At 23.5% G+C, this 20069-nt stretch overlaps 1 protein-coding gene across 1 annotated transcript in view; it reads right to left on the reverse strand.

Moving 5' to 3' along the window:
* Positions 1-472: 472 nt before the first annotated feature.
* Positions 473-20069, reverse strand: part of LOC117167163 (ATP-dependent RNA helicase abstrakt) — a 29595-nt gene continuing 9998 nt past the window's right edge. The window contains exons 4-10 of the mRNA XM_033351889.1: positions 17167-17300; positions 16942-17098; positions 16683-16845; positions 11045-11345; positions 8443-8592; positions 5480-5662; positions 473-738 (exon numbers count right to left, since the gene is read on the reverse strand). Coding sequence (XP_033207780.1) covers positions 602-738; positions 5480-5662; positions 8443-8592; positions 11045-11345; positions 16683-16845; positions 16942-17098; positions 17167-17300 — 1225 coding nt within the window. The 3' untranslated portion in view covers positions 473-601. The remainder of the gene's footprint in view (positions 739-5479; positions 5663-8442; positions 8593-11044; positions 11346-16682; positions 16846-16941; positions 17099-17166; positions 17301-20069) is intronic.

The raw sequence follows: 20069 nt of genomic DNA on the forward strand, positions 1-20069 counted from the left end.
CTCCTTTCCCCTGCCGAGTGAGTCACGCCTACCCCGAAAGGGAAATGGCTTAATGGTGTAATAATAATAATAATAATAATAATAATAATAATAATAATAATAGTTGGCACTGCCAACTTCCTGGGCATTCTAATAGATTGTTATCCTTAACTCAAAAATAAATTTTCTTAAATTAGGGGTAAACTTCCCTATAGTGGATAATTATTAATGAAAAAGAATAATATACATAAAATAATGATTGTAATTTAATTAATAGTTAAGACACTATAGGCGTTAATAAATTAAAATAATCTTATTCTTACTCTTAATTGTTACCCATATCACATTGTACATTAATATTCAGAATTTTAGTTGCAATATCAAAATGTAAATAAAAAACTTAATAAAACGTAAAAGTGTTTGAGAAAATAAATGCTAAATAATGTAAAGTAACTAAACCACTTATTAAATCCTCTATACAAATTATCTTTATTTTGTCTATCTATATACAAAGCGTCGATTTCTAATCGTTCTAACATTTGAAAGATAAATCTTATAAATAAAATAAGATTGAAAATATTTTCAAATGGTTCAAACATACCAGATAATAATTTTGTAGATTCTAATAATCTGCTGCATTACTGGCTAAGTAGTCACGACGACCAATATTGGAAGCTTGTTTGTTTTGAATCGCTTCCAGTTTAGGACATTCTGTAATCCGATGACCAAGACCACCACAATAACTGCAGCCCCTTTCGTCTAAAAAAAAAAAGAAGAAAAGTGTGTGACAATTATCAAAATTTTAAGATATGATATTAGAGTGGTTCAAAAACGAATAAAATTTTTTTATCGAATTTTTATGCATATCAGCAAAAACTCTGTGCGAATCTATACACAAAAAATTCAGTTTTTTGTTCTGCAAATAAAAAATTATATTTAGAGGTGGCGCAACCCCCATGAAAAAAGACGGTTCTGTAAATTTTATTTAGAATCGTCAATATTAGCCGAATCGAGCTGAAGCTCAACATTTTTCTTTACAATTAGCCATAAACTACAAATCAAAAAGTATTTTTTAAATATCACCCGCATAAGTCTGTTTTATAGGGTCTCAAAAAACCCCATAAGTGAAAACTGGGTTTTGCGAGTTTTTAGCACTAATTATGATTTCTTTGCGGTTTTTTAAAACCAAATTGTTTCTATTACATAAAATACTACTTTATACTGATAATTAGATGTTTACATCAATTGTTTAAACAATATATTATGATTTTTAGCAATTTTCTCTTAGAATAGAGATAGAAAGTCGCTGTTTTTTTTAATAAATTCTCTACTTTTTGTCCAACTTTCAATTAGAGTGAGGTAATAGTTAATTAATGTGAACAAACATAATAGTTTAAACAGTTTACTATTATTTAAAAAAATATTCTCTTTGCTTAATTATATTTAACAAAAATAATTGTTTAAACAAATTTCTATCTTTCTTTATATTAATATCAGTTAGTTGCGGCTTTTTTTTAAATTTTTAACTCTTGCCACTTTTTAGTTAAAGTAAACTAATAATTAATTCAAGTTGACAAAAAGTATTACTCAAACAATTTTTTATTATTTTTATTAATATTCTCTTTAAATAATGATAGAAATTGCAGTTTTTCTGAAATTTTCAACTTTTTCTTACACTTTTCACTTGATGTGCCTTCATACTTAATTATTTAACAAATTTCTATTGTTTATAAATATCTTTATGTGTATTAATACCAGATAGTTGCGGTTTTTTCCTTAAATTGTTGTCCACTTTTCAATTAAAGTAAACTAATAATTAATTCAAGTTAACAAAACATATTGTTTAAACAGTTCTGTATTATTTTTATTATTATCCTCTTTAAACAATGATAGAAATTGCAGTTTTTCTGAAATTTTCAACTTTTTCTTACACTTTTCACTTGATGTACCTTCATACTTAATTATTTAACAAATTTCTATTGTTTATAACTATCTTTATGTATATTAATACCAGATAGTTGTGTTTTTTCTGACATTTTTAACTTTTTGTCCACTTTTAAATTAAAGGAAACTATCAATTAATTAAAGTTAACAAAAATAATTGTTTAAAGAATTTATATTTATTGTTAATAATATTATATTTACTTAATGGTAGAAAGGTGCGATTTTTTCTAAAAATTTTAACTATTTGTATGTTTTTCACTTAGTCACTTGATAATAATTTAAAATTTAACAAAAGTAATTATTTTTTACAATTAATTAGTATTTTAATTAATGTTCTCTTGAAATAATGCTAGAAACTGTGATTTTTTTTCTGAAATTTTGAACTTTTTGTACACTTTTCTTTTGGAAAGACAGAATAAATAATTAAATTTAATAAAAATATTTGCTTGAATAAATTTATATTTTTTCAAACTACCTTTATCTATATTAATTCCAGATAGTTGCGGTTTTTTTTTTTAATTTCTAACTTTTTTCCACTTTTTAATTAAAGTGGACTAATAATTAATTAAAGTAAAAAAAGTAATTTTTTAAAGAAATTATTATAATTTTAATTAATATTATCTTCAAATAATGTTAGAAATTGCTGTTTTTTCTGAAATTTCTAACTTTTTCCCCACTTTTTATTTAAAGTCAACTAACAATTAATTCAAATCAACAAAACTAATTGTTTAAACAAATCTTTAGTATTTTAATTAATATTCTCTTTAAATAATGCTAGCAACTGCGGATTTTTCTGAGATTTTAAACTTTTTTCACTTTTTAATTAAATTGAACTAATAATAAATTCAAATCAACAAAATCAATTGTTTTTTACAAATTATTAGTATTTTAATTAATGTTCTCTTGAAATAATGCTAGAAACTGCGTTTTTTTTCTGAAATTTGGACTTTTTTCCACTTTTCACTTGTAAGGACGGAATAATTATTTAAATTTAACAAAAATAATTGTTTAAACAAATTTATATTGTTTTTAACTATCTTCATCCATATTAATGCCAGATAGTTGCGGTTTTTTCTGAAATTTTTCTTGTTTACTTTTTAATTAACGTAAACTAATAATTAATTAGATTCAAAAAAGTAATTGTTTATACAAACTATTATTATTTTAATTAATATTCTCTTTAAAAAATGCTAAAAATTGCTGTTTTTTAAAAATTTCTAACTTTTTTCTCACTTCTTATTTAAAGTGAACTAATAATTAAATAAAGTAAGGAAAACTAATTGTTTAAACAAATTATTATTATTTTAAATAATGTTCTTTTTAAATAGTGTTAGAAATTGCGGTTTTTTCCTGAAATTTCTATATTTCTTCTACTTTTTAATTAAATTAAACTAATAATTAATTTTTAAAAACAAAAGTAATTGTTTATAAAAATTATTAGTATCTTAGTGAATATTATCTTGAAATAATGCTATAGACTGCGTTTTTTTTCTGAAATTTTGAACTTTTTGTCCACTTTTCACTTGGAAGGACGGAATAATTATTTAAATTTAATAAAAATAATTGTTTAAACAAATTTATATTGTTTTTAACTATCTTCATCTATATTAATGCCAGATAGTTGTGGTTTTTTCTGAAATTTTAAACTTTTCCCACTTTTCAACTAAAGTGAACTAATAATTAATTTCAGTGAAAAACTTATTGTTTAAACAAATAATTATTATTTTAATTAATATTCTCTTTAAGTAATGCTAGAAATTGCGGTTTTTTGTTTGAAATGTTGAACTTTTTTCTTAATTCTTATTCAAAGTGAACTAATAATTAAATAAAGTAAGAAAAAGTAATTGTTTAAACAAATTATTATAATTTCAATTAATATTCTCTTTAAATAATGCTAGAAATTTCTGTTTTTTTCTGAAATTTCTAACTTTTTTCTCATTTCTTATTTAATGGGAACTAATAATTAAATAAAGTAAGGAAAACTAATTGTTTAAACAAATTATTATTTTTTAATTAATATTCTCTTCAAATAGTGCTAGAAATTGCAGTTTTTCCCCCTGAAATTTCTATAATTCTTCTACTTTTTAATTAAATTAAACTAATAATTAATTTTTAAAAACAAAATTAATTATTTATAAAAATTATTTGTATTTTAGTGAATATTCTCTTGAAATAATGCTATAAACTGCGTTTTTTTCTGAAATTTTGAACTTTTTGTCCACTTTTCACTTGGAAGGACGGAATAATTAATTGAATCTAACAAAAATAATTGTTGAAACAAATTCATCTTGTTTTTAACTATCTTTATCTATATTAAAGCCAGATAGTTGCGGTTTTTTCTGAAATTTATAAATTTTTTCTACTTTTTAATTAAACTGGACTAATAATTAATTATATTTAAAAAAATTGTTTAAACAAATTATTATACATTTAATTAATATTCTCTTTAAATAATGCTAGAAATTGCTGTTTTTTCTGAAATTTCTAACTTTTTTCCTACTTTTTATTTAAAGTCAACTAATAATTAATTTAAATAAAAAAAATTAATTGTTTATACAAATGATTAGTATTTTAATTAATATTTTCTTGAATTAATGCTAGAAATTACGGTTTTTTTTTAATTTTCTAACTTTTTCCACTTTTTATTTAAAGTGAATTAATAATGAATTCAAATCAACAAAAGTAATTGTTTATGCAAGTTATTAGTATTTTAATTAATATGCTCTTGAAATAAGGTTAGAAACTGCGGTTTTTTCTATTGTTTCTAACTATCTTCATCTATATTAATGCCAGATAGTTGCGACTTTTTTCTGAAATTTGTATATTTTTTCCACTTTTTAATTAAAGTGAACTAAAGTTAATTCAAATCCACAAAATTACTTGTTTAAACAAATTATTAGCATTTTAGTCAACATTCTTTTGAAATAATGCTAGAAATTGTGGTCTTTTTCTGAAATTTTGAACTTTTGGTCCACTTTTCACTTCGAAGGACGGAATAATTAATTGAATTTAACATTAATAATTGTTTAAACAAATTCATATTGTTTTTAAGTATCTTTATCTATATCAATGACAAATAGTTGCGGTTTTTTCTTAAATTTCTAACTTTTTATTCAGTTTTCGCTTAGTGAGGTAATACTTGAAACAGCAAATTTTCAGCACTTATTATTTATTACTTCGCTAAGTAAAAAGTGAGTAAAAATATAGAAATAATAAAGAATAAAATAGTTATAAATAATAATGATAATTTTTTTGAATGATTATTTTTCCTAACTTCAGTTAATTGTTAACTCAAACCAAATAAAAATTAGACGAATATGTGAACATTTTTTAAAAAATCGTAACTTTCTAGCATTATTCAATTTCAATATTACCAACTTAATAATAAAATATTGTTTAAAAAATTAATTATGTTTACTTTAATTATTTAATAAATTCCCACTAATTGAAAATTCGACAAAAAGTGGAAAATGTTTGAAAAACTGCAATTTTCGAGCATTATTTTAAGAGAATATTATTTTAAGTAATAATAAATAATTATAGACAAGGAACTTACTTCCAAGATTGAGGTATTTCTCGTTCTCTGAACACAATTCCAATAAGAAGGCTGGAACTTTCTGTTTCGCTTCCATTAACAGGTGCTTCAAATCCAACAACACGGATTCGTCATTTGCTTTATTGATAAACGTCGTCGCAATTCCAGTTTTTCCGGAACGTCCCGTACGTCCAATTCGATGAACTAAATGGAAAGTAATTTTTAAATTATATATTAATTATAAATAATCTGGACTCATTTTTCTGATAAAAATAGAGTTTTAAAACGATTTAACATTTGAAATCGACTTATTCGTGATTTTAGGGCACATAGTGAATATCTTTGATGGTTTCAAAAGCGAAGGCAGAATTACTTAAACAGTTTCAAAAATATTAATTTAATTTGTACCATTATTTAAGTGAGAAAATGTCAAATTCTTGAGAATATATTTTCTTTTCAGAACTTTAGACAAAAAATAAAACAAGGTGGACACAGAACTTCCTTTTCCAAAATTCCTGACTTTTCCCTGATTATTTCCTGACAAAATTTTCTTTTTCTCTGACCATTAATATTCATAAAGAGGAATTTTAATAATGTCACATTTTTAGAATAGAAGCTCTTGTACATTTAATAAAACAATTTAAAATTAAAATTTTAAAATATATTTTTTTCATCCAACAAAATATGACTTTTCTACCATAAAAGAGGAATTTTCAACAAAACAGTTAAATTTTCCATAAAAAGATTAAGTTTTAAAAATTAGTTTGATTTTCAACAAAATAATGGTTAAATTTTCAGACTGCAAACGTGAATTTTTCTATAAAAACGAATAAACTACAACCAAAAACAGTTGAATTTTCAACTAAATAATTGAAATTTTTAGAAGACAATAAAATTTTCAACAAAAAAAAAAAGATAAATTTTCAATTTAAAAAAACGCTTTTTCTATCAAAATAGATGAATTTTCTAGAAGAAAGTGGAATTTCTTGCCAAAAAAGATACATTTTCAACAAAACAATTAAATTTTAAACAAAATAGTTAAATTTAAAAAAAATTTAAATAGTATTTCATATTTCAACAAAAAAAAAACTAATTTTTAACAAAATAGTTCCATTTTTAATCCCAGTTGAAGATGAATTCTCAACAATAAAATTTATTTTTCTGCCAAAAAAAGCAAATTTTCAACAAGATAAATAAATTTTTAAACTATCAGTTAAATTTTCAAACAAATGGTTCAATTTTAAACTAAAAGAATTTTTTTGAACAAAAAATTAAAAAGTTAAATTTTCAGTAAAAAATGTATTATCAACAACCAAAATGTTTTTTCAACAAATTAGTGAAATTTTCAACCAAATATATGAATTTTCTATTAAACAGTTGAAGATTCAACCCGAAAATATTAATTTCCTACCAAAAAGATGATTATTCAACAAAACAGTTTAACTTTTAAACAAAGAGATGAATTGGCAACTAAAATGACGAATCTCCAACACAAAAAAATGAATTTTTAATAAAATAGTACAACTTTCAACCCAGAAGTTGAATTTTCAACTAAAGACGAATTTTCATAACCAAGAAATTTAGTTTTCTACCAAAGAAGACAAATTTTCAACTAAAAAAGATCAATTTTTAACATAATAATTAAATTTTCAGCAAAAAAAGTTAACCTCAACTACAAGATAAATTTTGAACAGAGTATTTTAACTTTTAACTCAAAAGTTAAAGTATCCAAACAAAAAGACGAATTTTCAACAAATAAAGATTTTTCAGTCAAGAAAGGAAAAAAGTTTATATAAATGGTTGAATTTTCAAGCTAAAAGACAAATTTTCTGTGAAACAGTCTAATTTTCAAGTCAAAAATATTAATTCCCAACAAAAATGTTAATTTTCAACCAAGCAGTAGCATTTTTAACCGAAAAAAAAGGAAATTTCAATCGCGAAGATTAGTTTTCTACTAAAAAGTACTAATTTATAACTACAAAAGATTTATTTTTAACAAAATAGTCCTTTTTTTAGAAAGAAATGAAAATCAACCAGATTATTTTTTAATAAAGTAGTTCAACTTTTAACCCAGAAGTTGAATTCTCAACCAAAAGACGAATTTTAAAAACCAAGAATTAGTTTTCTACCAAAGAAAACAAATTTTTAACTAAAAAAGATGAATTTTTAACATAATAATTCAATTTTCAGTTTAAGAAATTAACGTCAAACACAAGTTCAATTTTTAACTGAGTCAGTTCAACTTTTGACACAAAAGTTAAATTATCCAAACAAAAAGACGAATTTTCAGGAAATAAAGATTTTTCAGTCAAGAAAAAAAATGTAATATAAATTGTTGAATTTTCAAGGTAAAAGATGAATTTTCTGTAAAACAATTTAATTTACAAGCCAAAAATATTTATTTTCTACAAAAATTTACATTTACAATCAAACAGTTGCATTTTTAACAATTCTTTTAATTTTAATTTTAATTCTTTTAATTTCCTACAAAAAAATACGAATTTGTAACTGAAAAAGATTCATTGTTAACAAAATAATTCCTTTTTTTAGAAAGAAATGAATATCAACCAAAATTATGACCAAAAATCGTGAACCAAAATATGATTTTTTAAACAAAAAAGTTAATTTTCTACCAAAATATTTGAATTTTCAGACCAGAAAAGGAAGAATTTCAACAAAATAGTGGCATTTCAAACCAAAAAGGATAATTTTAATCAAATTTTTGAATTAGCTACCAAATAATAAAATTCTTAACTAATAATAATCGCTGTGAGAAAGCAACTGAAAAAATACAAAGCAAAAAATTAGGAACAAGAATATTATATCAGGGTGGCCGCAAACTTCATTTTCAAAATTCCCTAACTTTTCTCTGAGCAAGTTTTCATTTTTTCTAATGATTACAATTCAAAGAGCTGCATTAATTTCTTATAAATAATTATTAATAAATTACTTATTGCTAAGTTTAGTAAAAAATAGATTCTTACCGTAATTTTCAACATCATCTGGCATGTCGTAATTGATGACATGCTGAACTTCAGCAAAATCAAGACCTTTCGAAGCAACATCTGTCGCAACCAAAACATCCTTTTTGCCAGCTCGAAATGCTTCCACCGATCGCGATCTTTCTTCCTGATCTACAAAAAATAAGTAATAGCGTAACAATTTGCAACAATTAAAAATAGTAAACAAAAAATTTCAAAATAAATGAATTTTCAAATGAAATGAATGAATCTTCAAATAGAATAGTTGCATTTCAAAATAAATTATGAATATTTAACTAAAATTATGAATATTTAATAGAAATACTTGAATTTTTAACTAAAAAGAATTATTTTTAAACAATAAGATTTATTTTCCAACTGAAAGATGAATTTCTACGAAAAAATATCATTTTTCAAAAACTTACATAAAATTTAAAAGTACTACTTAAATTTTCAATTAAAGAAGATAAATATTCAACCAAACAGTTGAATTTTGAACTAAAAAAAAAAGAATATAAAAAAAAGAAATACTTACATTTTTAGTTACAAAAATTAATTTTCAAATTGACAGATGGATTTTTAACAACAAAATTAATAAATTTTCAACTAAAAGAGTTAATCTTCAACTGAAATAGTTGAATTTTCAACAATAAACATAATTTGGACTAAAAACGATACATTTTCAACCTAAACTGCATTAATGGAGTTTTAAGTTTTAAAAAATCAATGTTCAACCAAAAAGGATGAATTTTCAACTAAAAATATATAATATTTTAGCTAAAAATTGACTAATTCATTTTGAAGTCAAAATATTAATGTTTAACCAAAGAGATGAGTTTTTAGCTAAAATTATGGAATATTCAACTGGAATAATAGTTTCACTATCAGTTAAAAAGAAATAATAATTTTCAACAAAAAAATGAGCAAGTTTTCAACAAAACAGTTAAATTTTCGGCAGAAAATTTCATCCAAAGAATATATAAGTTTTCTATTAGATAGATATTTTTCAATCAAAGAAATTAATTTTAAATTAAAATGATGAATCTTCAAAGAAAAAAATTAATTTTGTAACAAGAGTTTAACTTCCAAACAAAAAAATTTGATTTCTAACCTAAAAGACGATTTTTTAACAAGGAGATTACCTTTCAAGAAAAATATATTTTATACCAAAAAAAAATTGATTTTTTAATAAAATACGTGAATTTTGAACGAAATAGTTGAATTTTCAATTTAAAAAGACAAATTATCAGCCAAAACTCAAAAACATAAATTTTAAATAATAAAGATTAATTTTCTGGAAATAAAGAGGAATTTTCTACAAAGTACATACATTTTAAAACAAAAAGTTTAATCTTTAAATAAAAGTTTCAATTTTCAAACAAAAATATAATAATTGAAATTTCTGCTGCAAATTGAATTCTGAATTTTAAAAATAATGTATCTTAAGCAATGTTGTAAAATTTTCTACTGGAATAGTTCAATTTTTAGTTTACAAAATGATTTTCAACAAATTAGTCATATTTTCAAAAAGAGATGAATTTTTAATTGAAATAATGAATTTTAGAAAAAATTAACTTTTAACAATAGTTTAACTTTCAACCTGAAAGGTGATTTCCCAACTAAAATGATAAATACTTAATTGGAATACTTGAATTTTTAAACAACAAAAGAATTCTTAAACAAGTAGATTAACTTTCAAATAAAAAAATATTTTCTCAACAAAAATCGATTTTTTAAAAAAACACGTGAATTTTCAACAATCAAAAAAGACAAATTATCAGATAAATTGTTAAATTTTGAATTAGAAAAGATAAATTTTCAAAAAAAATGTGACAATTAAATTTTCAATTGGGGAAATTTCTTTTCAATCAAACTGATGAATTTTCTACTAAAATGATGAATCTTCACACTTCAATGGTGAATTTCATACCTAACAAAAAGATGAATTTTCAAGAATAAAGATTAATTTTATACAAATAAAGACGAATTCTCCACAAAGCACATACATTTTCAAACGAAAAGTTCAATTTTTAAATAAAAAATATCAATTACCAACAAAATAAGTTAACTTTCATCTAAAACAGATAAATTTTCAACCAAAAATAGAATTATTGATATTTCCATTGCAAATCTAATTCCGAATTAAAAAAAAAAACGTATTTTCAGGAAAGTTCTTAATTTTTCTACTGGAATAGTTCAATTTTTAGCTAAATACATTATTTTCAATTAAAATGATGAATCCTCAAGCAAAATAAATGAATTTTTATGAAAAGAGTTTAACTTTTATCTAAAAACTACTTGGAGCTCTTTCTATTTTCTTTTAATTCGGGAAAGGAAACTTTTTAATTAAGACAAATTCTGACTTGAAACAGGGATTTTTTTAACCCCTTTCTTCTAAGTCATACTATTAATTCTTTATAAAAAAAAAATTCTCCGCGATTTTAAATAGAGAAGAAAATTTGTTGTAAATTGACCAAAATGATTAATTTTACTGCGATCAGAAGTAAATTCACGGGTTTTTAATTAAATTTTCGGTCATTAATAGATTTCCCGGCCGAATCGCCACCCTGAACTTTGATCCGCAACTTCCATTTTGAATACAAACCTTTGCCTCCGTGAATAGCAACCGCTTCCACTCCTTTGAGTAAAAGATATTCATGAATGGCATCGACGTCTTGTTTTTTTTCAGCGAATATCAGAACAGGTGGATGAGTCTTTTGCAGGCACTCCAGAAGATAAACAATTTTGGCTTCCTGTTTAACGTACTCCACTTCTTGAATTACATTCATGGATGCAGCACCTGCTCGTCCTACATTTATGGTTATCGGTTTCACTAAAGCCGAACGAGCAAAGTTCTGAATCTTCTTCGGCATAGTGGCTGAGAAAAGCAACGTCTGACGTTGACCCTACAAAAAAAAAAATTATAAAAATCTGTCCGCTGCACGGGCATAGTCTTATCGCGCGCTGCGCGCATTTGGACGCTCCCAGGGCGTGCGCCTGTGGGTTCTCACGCTTTCCGCTTATTTTTTTGCTCATTTAGTGATTGTGAATTCTCTTTGGTTAAAACTCCTTAGGCGTGGGGCCGTTCATTCATAATATGCATTAGTTTCGAATACCATGAATAGCCGTATATAGATTTTTTAAACCTTTAAACAAAATTGTCTCAAAATTGTTGAAAATGCGCTCACTTTTTGAATTTTCATCCAAAATAGCTGGTTTACCAACTCGCTCTTTCTTTTTAGGTCTTAAAAAAGTGTGCCAAAACAGAATCCAATTTTATCAATCTTTCGAAAGTTTTGATGAAAACCGAAGAAAATGGTAAGGCAATTGGTAAGAAAAGTAACGTTAAGAAACTACGATAACGTTTAGTCCATTTCCTGGTGATACTTTTTAACAAATTCTTGATTTTTTCCCCTTTTGCTTCCTCATAGAGGAAGCTTTGTAATGGTAACATTTTTCATAATTTCTTAATTGATTTAATTAAACCTTCCTCAATTTAAAAATGTTCAATACAGTGTTATTAGTAACTGTTCGGATACATATGGATGTCACGCTATTTTTTTAAAAACGATATCTTGAAAACGGTTGCAGATAGATTGATGAAATTTTGGAGGGCTTATTTTCAACAGTAATATCTTAGAACTGACCGAAGGATTTTGGAAAATATTTTTTAAATATTTTTTTAGCACTTAATAATATTTAAAAAATCGGTTTTTTCTAGTAAAACTTTTTTTCGTTAAGATAATATTAGCATCTGAAGGGGTATCCTAGTTCAAATAAATCTAATAGATGGCACTCCGATCAGGTAGGCCTGTCTTTGCTTTGTTATGTATATCAAAAATACTGAAATTCATTCAAAACTTGATACTTTTTATTAATATACAAGAAAGAAGAAAGTTTTCAGTAAAAATAAGAGCAGCTGTAATTAGTAATTTAAAAAAATGCATAAAAAGATATAATTTAGTATTAGGAAAATTGAATAGAAAGATAAGTATTTAGAAAACAGTTTGAATTGTATTTATATTTTTCCATTGTTTATTTTTCTATTACATATAATCAGTTTTATAAACAATTGTAATTGTTCCAAATTTCAAACATTGATTGATAATATTACTTTACTAATAATAATAGTAATAATAATATTTAAACATTAATAATTAGCCTTATAAACCTCGGGATTGAGTTTAAAAAACCGGGAATTACTTGCAAGGAATATAAGTAAAAATAATCCTCGTTTTTATTTTAGGACAGGGAAATTCGGTAAAGAAATACAATTTCCCTTGGGGCAAGGAATTTTTGACATGGAACAAGAATTTTTTTAAAGAATTTACAGTTCTTAATTTAAAAAAAGAGAATGCTTCAAGTAACTGAATTCTTTTGTTAAAAATTAATTTTATTGTTGGAAGATTCATCATATTAAATGAAAATTCGTATTGTTTTAAAAATATAACTAGTTTCTTTAAAATCACTCTTTAGCTACAAAATTAACTGTTTCAGTAGAAAATATAACTATTTCGGGTGGAAAATTGACCTATTCTAATTCAAAGTTCAACAATTTGGATGTAAATTTGTATTTCTAAATTTGAAACTCATTTATTTCGTTGACAAATCACATGTCGTTAAAAAATCAAATTTGGAAAGAAAATCGACTTTTTTGTAGAAAATCAGTTTTTTATTTGAAGGTTAATCTCCTTATTTAAAAATTCTTCTTTTCGGTTGAAAATTCAAATATTCCAGTTAAATTATTATCATTTTAGATTAAAATTAATCTTTTGGGTTAGAAATAAATTTACTTGGTTGAAAAACACACTCGTCTGTTGAAAATTATTTTTTTTTTAATACACAATTCATTATTTTTATTAAAGATTAATTTCTTGGGTTAAAAAATGAGTTATTTGCTGTTATACTGTGACGTACATCTCGAAGCTACACATTTTAATCCTATGATTTTACACTAATAATTGTTTAAGACTGTCAGCACAATAAATAATTTACTCGGCTACAAGTTCTTATCATTTAAATTGTCAATTTTACCAATTTTTTTCATAGAAATAACTTTCAATAGAATATTTACCGTTTTGGCACTCTCTTTTTTTTTAATTTCGGAAGAAGGAACTTTTAAATTGTGACGAATTTTGACTTACAACAGGCATTTTTTAATTCTTTTCTTCTAAATCCCAGTTTCTATTTTCTTTTTAATTCCCGTTGCATACCGAAAAATTACTTATCTGAAGGGAAATTTTATTTCTTTACCAACTTTCTTTTATATATAGAAAATAAAAAAGATAATTATTTTCACTTATATGCCCTGCAACTGTAGAAAAAGAAAAAATTAATTTAATTCCCGGTAATTTCCCGTTTTGTTCTCCCTCTTTCCCAATTTCTCGATCAAGTCTCCACCCTGATTATAAATAAATTATTTATAGAGATATATTTTTTAGAAAGCGGAAATGTATAGATGAATTAAAATGAAAAAGTAAATTATAAAGCTAATTATTAATGTTTAAATATTATTATTACAATTATTATTAGTCAAGTAATATTATCAATAAATATTTGAAATTTGCAACAAATATAATTGTTTATAAAATTAATTAATTACAATAGCAAAATAAACAAAAGAAAAATATGAATACAATTCAAACCTTTTCAAAATACTATTTGAAAAAACGGGCTTTCGTTCTTCGGTTTGGCTTAACAATTCAACTATTCTGGTAAAAAATTCAGCTGTTTGGTTGAAGATTAATTTGGTTGTTGAAAATTTATATTTTTGAGTTAAAAATTCAATCGTTTCGTAGAAAATTCACTTTTTTGGGTGAAAAATTAAACAATTTTGATCTAAAATTCAAGTATTTTGTTAAAAATTCGTCTATTTCCGTTCAATATTCAACTTTTTTGTTTAAAATCTTCTTTTTAAGTTAAAAATGTAAGAAATTAATTGAAAAATTAACTATCTGGTGAGAAATTAAGTGTTATGTTGAAATTTCATATTTTAGTGCAGAACACTAAACGATCTTGTAGAAAATTCTTTTTTTATATGAAAATCCACCTCTTTTGTTTGTCGATTCAACTTTTTTTTATTTCTTTTTTTTTTAATTTAATTTTTTTAAATTTAATTGTTTTTTATTTCATATGAAAATTATATTTGCTTAAAATATCAACTATTACATTTTTGGTTGATAATTAAGTTTTGTTGTAGAAATCGCACTTTTTTCGGTCAAACATTCAACAATTTTGATTCCAACTTCAAGTATTTTGTTAAAAATTCGTCTTTTTGGATTGAAAATTTAACAATTTGATAGACAATTCAAGTATTTGTTTGAAAATCAACTCTTTTATAAAAGCTTCCATTTTTTGGGTGAAAACTCAATTGTTTGGTTGAAAATTATTTCTTTTTCAAGTTGAAAATTCAATTATTTCGTAAAAAATTAACTTTCTTAAGGAATATTTATATTTTTGGTTTAAAAATTCAATTATTTTGTTAAAAATTCGTCTATTTCTGTTCAATATTCAACTTTTTTGTTTAAAATCTTCTTTTTAAGTTAAAAATGTCAGAAATTGATTGAAAAATTAACTATCTGGTGCAAAAAAATTAAGTGTTATGTTGAAATTTCATATTTTAGTGTAGAACACTAAACGATCTTGTAGAAAATTCGTTTTTTATATGAAAATCCACCTCTTTTGTTTGTCGATTCAACTTTTTTTTATTTCTTTTTTTTTAATTTAATTTTTTTAATTTAATTTTTTTTTATTTCATATGAACATTATATTTGCATTAAATATCAACTATTACATTTTTGGTTGATAATTAAGTTTTGTTGTAGAAATCGCACTTTTTGGGTCAAACATTCAACAATTTTGATTCCAAATTCAAGTATTTTGTTAAAAATTCGTCTTTTTGGATTGAAAATTTAACAATTTGATAGACAATTCAAGTATTTGTTTGAAAATCAACTCTTTTATAAAAATTTCCATTTTCTGGGTGAAAACTCAATTGTTTGGTTGAAAGTTATTTCATTCTGGAGATTTCACGATTTAGAATGAAAATTCAATTATTTTCTGGAAAATTCGTCTTTTTATGTAAAAAACTTTTTTGTTTAAAATCCATTTTTAGGTTAAAAATTTAACAATTTGATTGAAAAATGAACTGGTTGAAAATTAAACTATTTTGGTAGAAAATTCAACTAGTTCGTTGAAAATTAAGTTTGTTTTAAATTTCATATTTAAAGGTTGAAAATAGAACTGTCTTGTAGAAAATCCTTTTTTTTATGAAAATTCATCTCTTTTGTTTAACGATTCAACTTTTTTTTAATTCCTTTTTTTAAGAATTAATTTTTTTTATTTCAAATGAAACTTATTTTTGGTTCAAATATTAAATTTTTGTTGATAATCCATCTTTTTTTGTGGATTTTCTAAATTTAAAATTCGACATATAAGTTCAAATTTATGTATTTTTTGAAATTCGTATTTTTATTTAAAAAATTAATTTGCTCGGTTGAAAACTCGTCTTTTTGTGTTGAAATTTCAACTTCTTTGTTTAAAATCCTTTCAACTATTTCATTGAAAATGAACTTTTTTGGTTAAATTTCATATTTTAGTGTTGAAAATCGAATTGTCTTGTAGAAAATTATTATTCTTTATATGAAAATCAATTTCTTTTGTTTAACGATTCAAAATAGTTTTTTGAATTAGTTTTTTTTTGTTGAATTTAATTTTTTTATTTAAAATTAGAATTGTTTTTGGTTTAAACATCAACTATTAAATTTTTTTTTAATAATTCAACTACTTGGTTGAGAGTTTAACTACTTTGTTAAGAATTCATTTTGTTGATGTTTAAAATTCGTCAGTTTTGTTGAAATATCATGTATTTCTTTATATTCGTATTTTTTTTATAGAAAATTAATTTTCTTGGTTAAAAATTAATCTCTTTTGATAACTAAAGAATTAAGGAATAAACTATTTTGTTGAAAATTTAATAAATATCGGCTTGAAAAAATTATGTAGAGCGCTTCATATTTAATTCAATATGATATCTACACTCATTTTTTAAAAGAACTTATTCTCCTTTTTTTGTGAAAAATCAATCTGCTTCCCCTGTTTTTATCGCATTTTTAACTCTCATTTTTGGATTTTTTTTAAAATTTAAAATTATTTTTCATTCATTTCCGTTTATGGACGGCCCCTAACTGTTGAAAAATTTTTCCAATAATAATATGTTGTGAAAATCTCTTTTATTTGCGTACCTTGAAAAACGAAAAAATCGTTCGAACGTCCTCTTCGAATCCCATGTCTATCATACGATCAGCTTCATCCATGCAAAGATACCGACAAATGCTGAGCTTAACCATTTTCTTATCCAACATATCCATCAGTCGACCTGGTGTGGCTACCATTATATGCACTCCTCTGCGAATTTGAATAAATTCAAATAAATCATTGAAAATATGAAGATGTTTTTTTATTAAAAATTAACTTTAAAAAAACCTTAAGAAGTGAACTCACTTGTTAATAATTTCGAGGGATTCAGAAACAGGAACTCCTCCGATTGCGAGGCATGCACGAATTTCTGGGCAATGTGCTTGCCTCAAACTTTTAGTATAATGTAGAATTATGTCGTAAGTTTGCTTTGCCAACTCACGAGAAGGACAAATTATTAGTCCTAGAAAATTAAAAAAGTAGTAATTTTATATTCGTCTTTAAGTATTTATCAGATCTTTTATATCTTACCGTAAGGACCTTCGTTTCTGCCGAATGGCATCGCAATTTCTTGCTCTAAACAAAACATTATGAGAGGAAGAACAAACACAAGCGTTTTACCGCTGCCCGTGAATGCTATTCCAATCATATCGCGTCCGGATAATCTAAATACAAAATAATGCTATTATGAATTTTGAATAAATTATTTTTAATACAATTAATCTGGGTACCATATTCCTAAAATTTAGAGGAAAATATTGTGCATTTTTAAACAAAATAGTTGAATTTCCAGCAAACAAAGAAATTAGGTTTCTATCAAAACAGAGAAATTTTTGACAGAAGAGATAAATTTTTAAGGTAAAAAGTCGATTTTTTTAAGAAACCATTTAACTTTTAAATCCTAAAAGATAAATTTTCAACAAAATAGTTAATTTTTATATGAAAAATAATAATTTTTAATCAAACAGTTGCATTTTCAACCAAACAAGCTTTCAATCAAAAGAAACAAATGTTTAACAAAAGAGTTGAATTTTTAACACAAATATTTGCATTTTCAACCTACAAAGATAAATATTAAAATATAAAAAGGCGAATTAGCAATCCCCATTTGTTGAAAATTAACAAAAATGTTCATTTTTAACAAAAAGTTTAATTAAAACAAAATATTTGACGTTTTTATAAAATTGTTGAATTTCTCAGCTAAAAAAACGAATTTTCTACAAAACTGTGAAATTTTCAACACGAAAAGATGAATTTCAAAACCAAAAGGTAGAATTCTTAATCAAAACAGATGAATTATTAAACGAGCAGTTGCATCTTTATTCAAAACAGATGAATTTTCAAAGCAAATTGACAAATTTGCAAATAAGAAAGAGTTTTCAGTCAAGAAGAAAAATGTTAATCAAATTGTGAAATTTTCAAGGGAAAAAACGAAGTTTCTACAAAACGACTCAATTTTCAATAAGAAAGTTAATTTTCAATAAAACAGTTAAATTTTCAACCCAACAAATCAATTTTGAAAAAAAAAAATTTATTTTTTACAAAATAGTTTACCTTTTAGAGAAATAGTTTTTATATTCATCGAAAAAATATGATTTCACAACCAAAAATAAGGATTTTCTATCGCAGATGAATTTACAATCCAAACAGACGCATTGTCTATCCAAAAAGATGAATTTCAAACAAAAGAATTGAATTTCTGACCAAAAAAGATGTCTATTTAATCAAATAGTTGAATTTTCAACAAAATAATTACATTTTCAGATCAAATTCATTAATTTTGAACCGTAAATATAACAGAAGACTTTTCGTTTAAAAATAATTAACTTCACTAAAAAATAAGATGAATTTTTGAACCAAAAAGAGGAATTTTCAAATAAGATTTAAATTTGCAACCACGAAATATTTTTCATTCGAGAAAGAAAAAGAATTTTAAACACATTCTTTAATTTTCAAGCAAAAAAAAAAACGAATTTTTAACAAAACATTTGATTTTTAAACCAAAAAATATGACTTTAAAAAAGTGGAATTTTTAGTTAAATAATTCAATATTCAGCCAAAAGAGATGAATTTTAAACTATAAATATAATAAGAAATTTAGAAATTAAAAATAATGAACTTTCAAACAAATAAAGCTGACTTTTCTACCAAAAGGTGACTTTTTAAACAAAAAGACGAATCGTCAACAAAAGCAGATCAATTTTCAACCAAACAGTTGCATTTTTAATCAAACAAGATTAAAATTCTATGCAAAGATGATTTTTCAAACCAAAAATACGAAATTTTGAGCAAAGAGTTAAATTTTCAACCACGAAAGATTTTTCAGCAGTGAAAAAAAAATTTCACCATACTATTGGATTTTTAAGCGAAAATTATTTAAAACTTAATTTAAAAACAGTTAAATTCAATCGAAAAGACGAATTAAAAACAAATACTTAAAACTCCATCCAAAGAAATGAATTTTTAACCAAAAATATGAAGGTTTAACTATTGAAATTATTTTTCAATCAAAAAGATTTATTTTAAATTTTTATCTAAGCCAGATCAACTTTAAACTTAAAATAGAAGATTTCAAATTTCAATAAATAAAATTTTACTTAGAGATGAATTTTCAAACCAAAAAGAACAATTTTTCACAAAAGAGTTAAATTTTTCACAACACGAGTTGAATATTTCACAAAAAGAGTTGCATTTTTTAACCACGAAAAGATTTTTTAGTCGTGAAAGAAAAAGAATTTCAACCAAATGCTTCTATTTTCAAGCGAAAAAAAAAGAATTTTTAACAAAACATTTCATTTTTCAACCCAAAAATATTAATTAAAAAATTTTTATTTTTTATTTTAAACAAAATGATTCAATTTTCAGCCAAAAGAGATGAATTCTACACCATAAGAATAAAAGGAAAGTTAAAAATTTTAAAAAAATTAATTTTCAAACAAATAAAAACGACTTTTCTTCCAAAAGGTGATTTTTCAAACAAAAAAGAATTTTCCAAAAAATAGTTAAATTTCAAACCAAGGAAATTAATTTTTAACCAAGAAGATGCAGGTTTAACTAATGAGATTATTTTTCCACCCAAAAGACAAATTTTCAACAAAATAGTTGAATTTCCATCTAAAACAGACCAACTTCAAACTTAAAATAAAATAGTTTAATTTTCAATCAATAAAACTGTACTCAGAGAGGAATTTTCAAATTAAAAAGATGAATTTTGCACAAAAGATTTAAATTTTCAACCAAGAAAGATTTTATAGTCTTGAAAGAAAAAGAATTTCAACCAAACTGTTGAATTTTTAAGCGTAAAAGATTAATTTTCTACAAAGTAGTGGAATTTTCAATCACATTCTTGAATTTCCAATAGAAAAAATATATTTAACAAATTTTATAAATATATATTTATTATTATTTATTATTATTATTTATATATTTATAAA

Source organism: Belonocnema kinseyi, chromosome 2 (genome assembly GCF_010883055.1).
Source record: "Belonocnema kinseyi isolate 2016_QV_RU_SX_M_011 chromosome 2, B_treatae_v1, whole genome shotgun sequence".
Classification (NCBI taxonomy): domain Eukaryota; kingdom Metazoa; phylum Arthropoda; class Insecta; order Hymenoptera; family Cynipidae; genus Belonocnema; species Belonocnema kinseyi.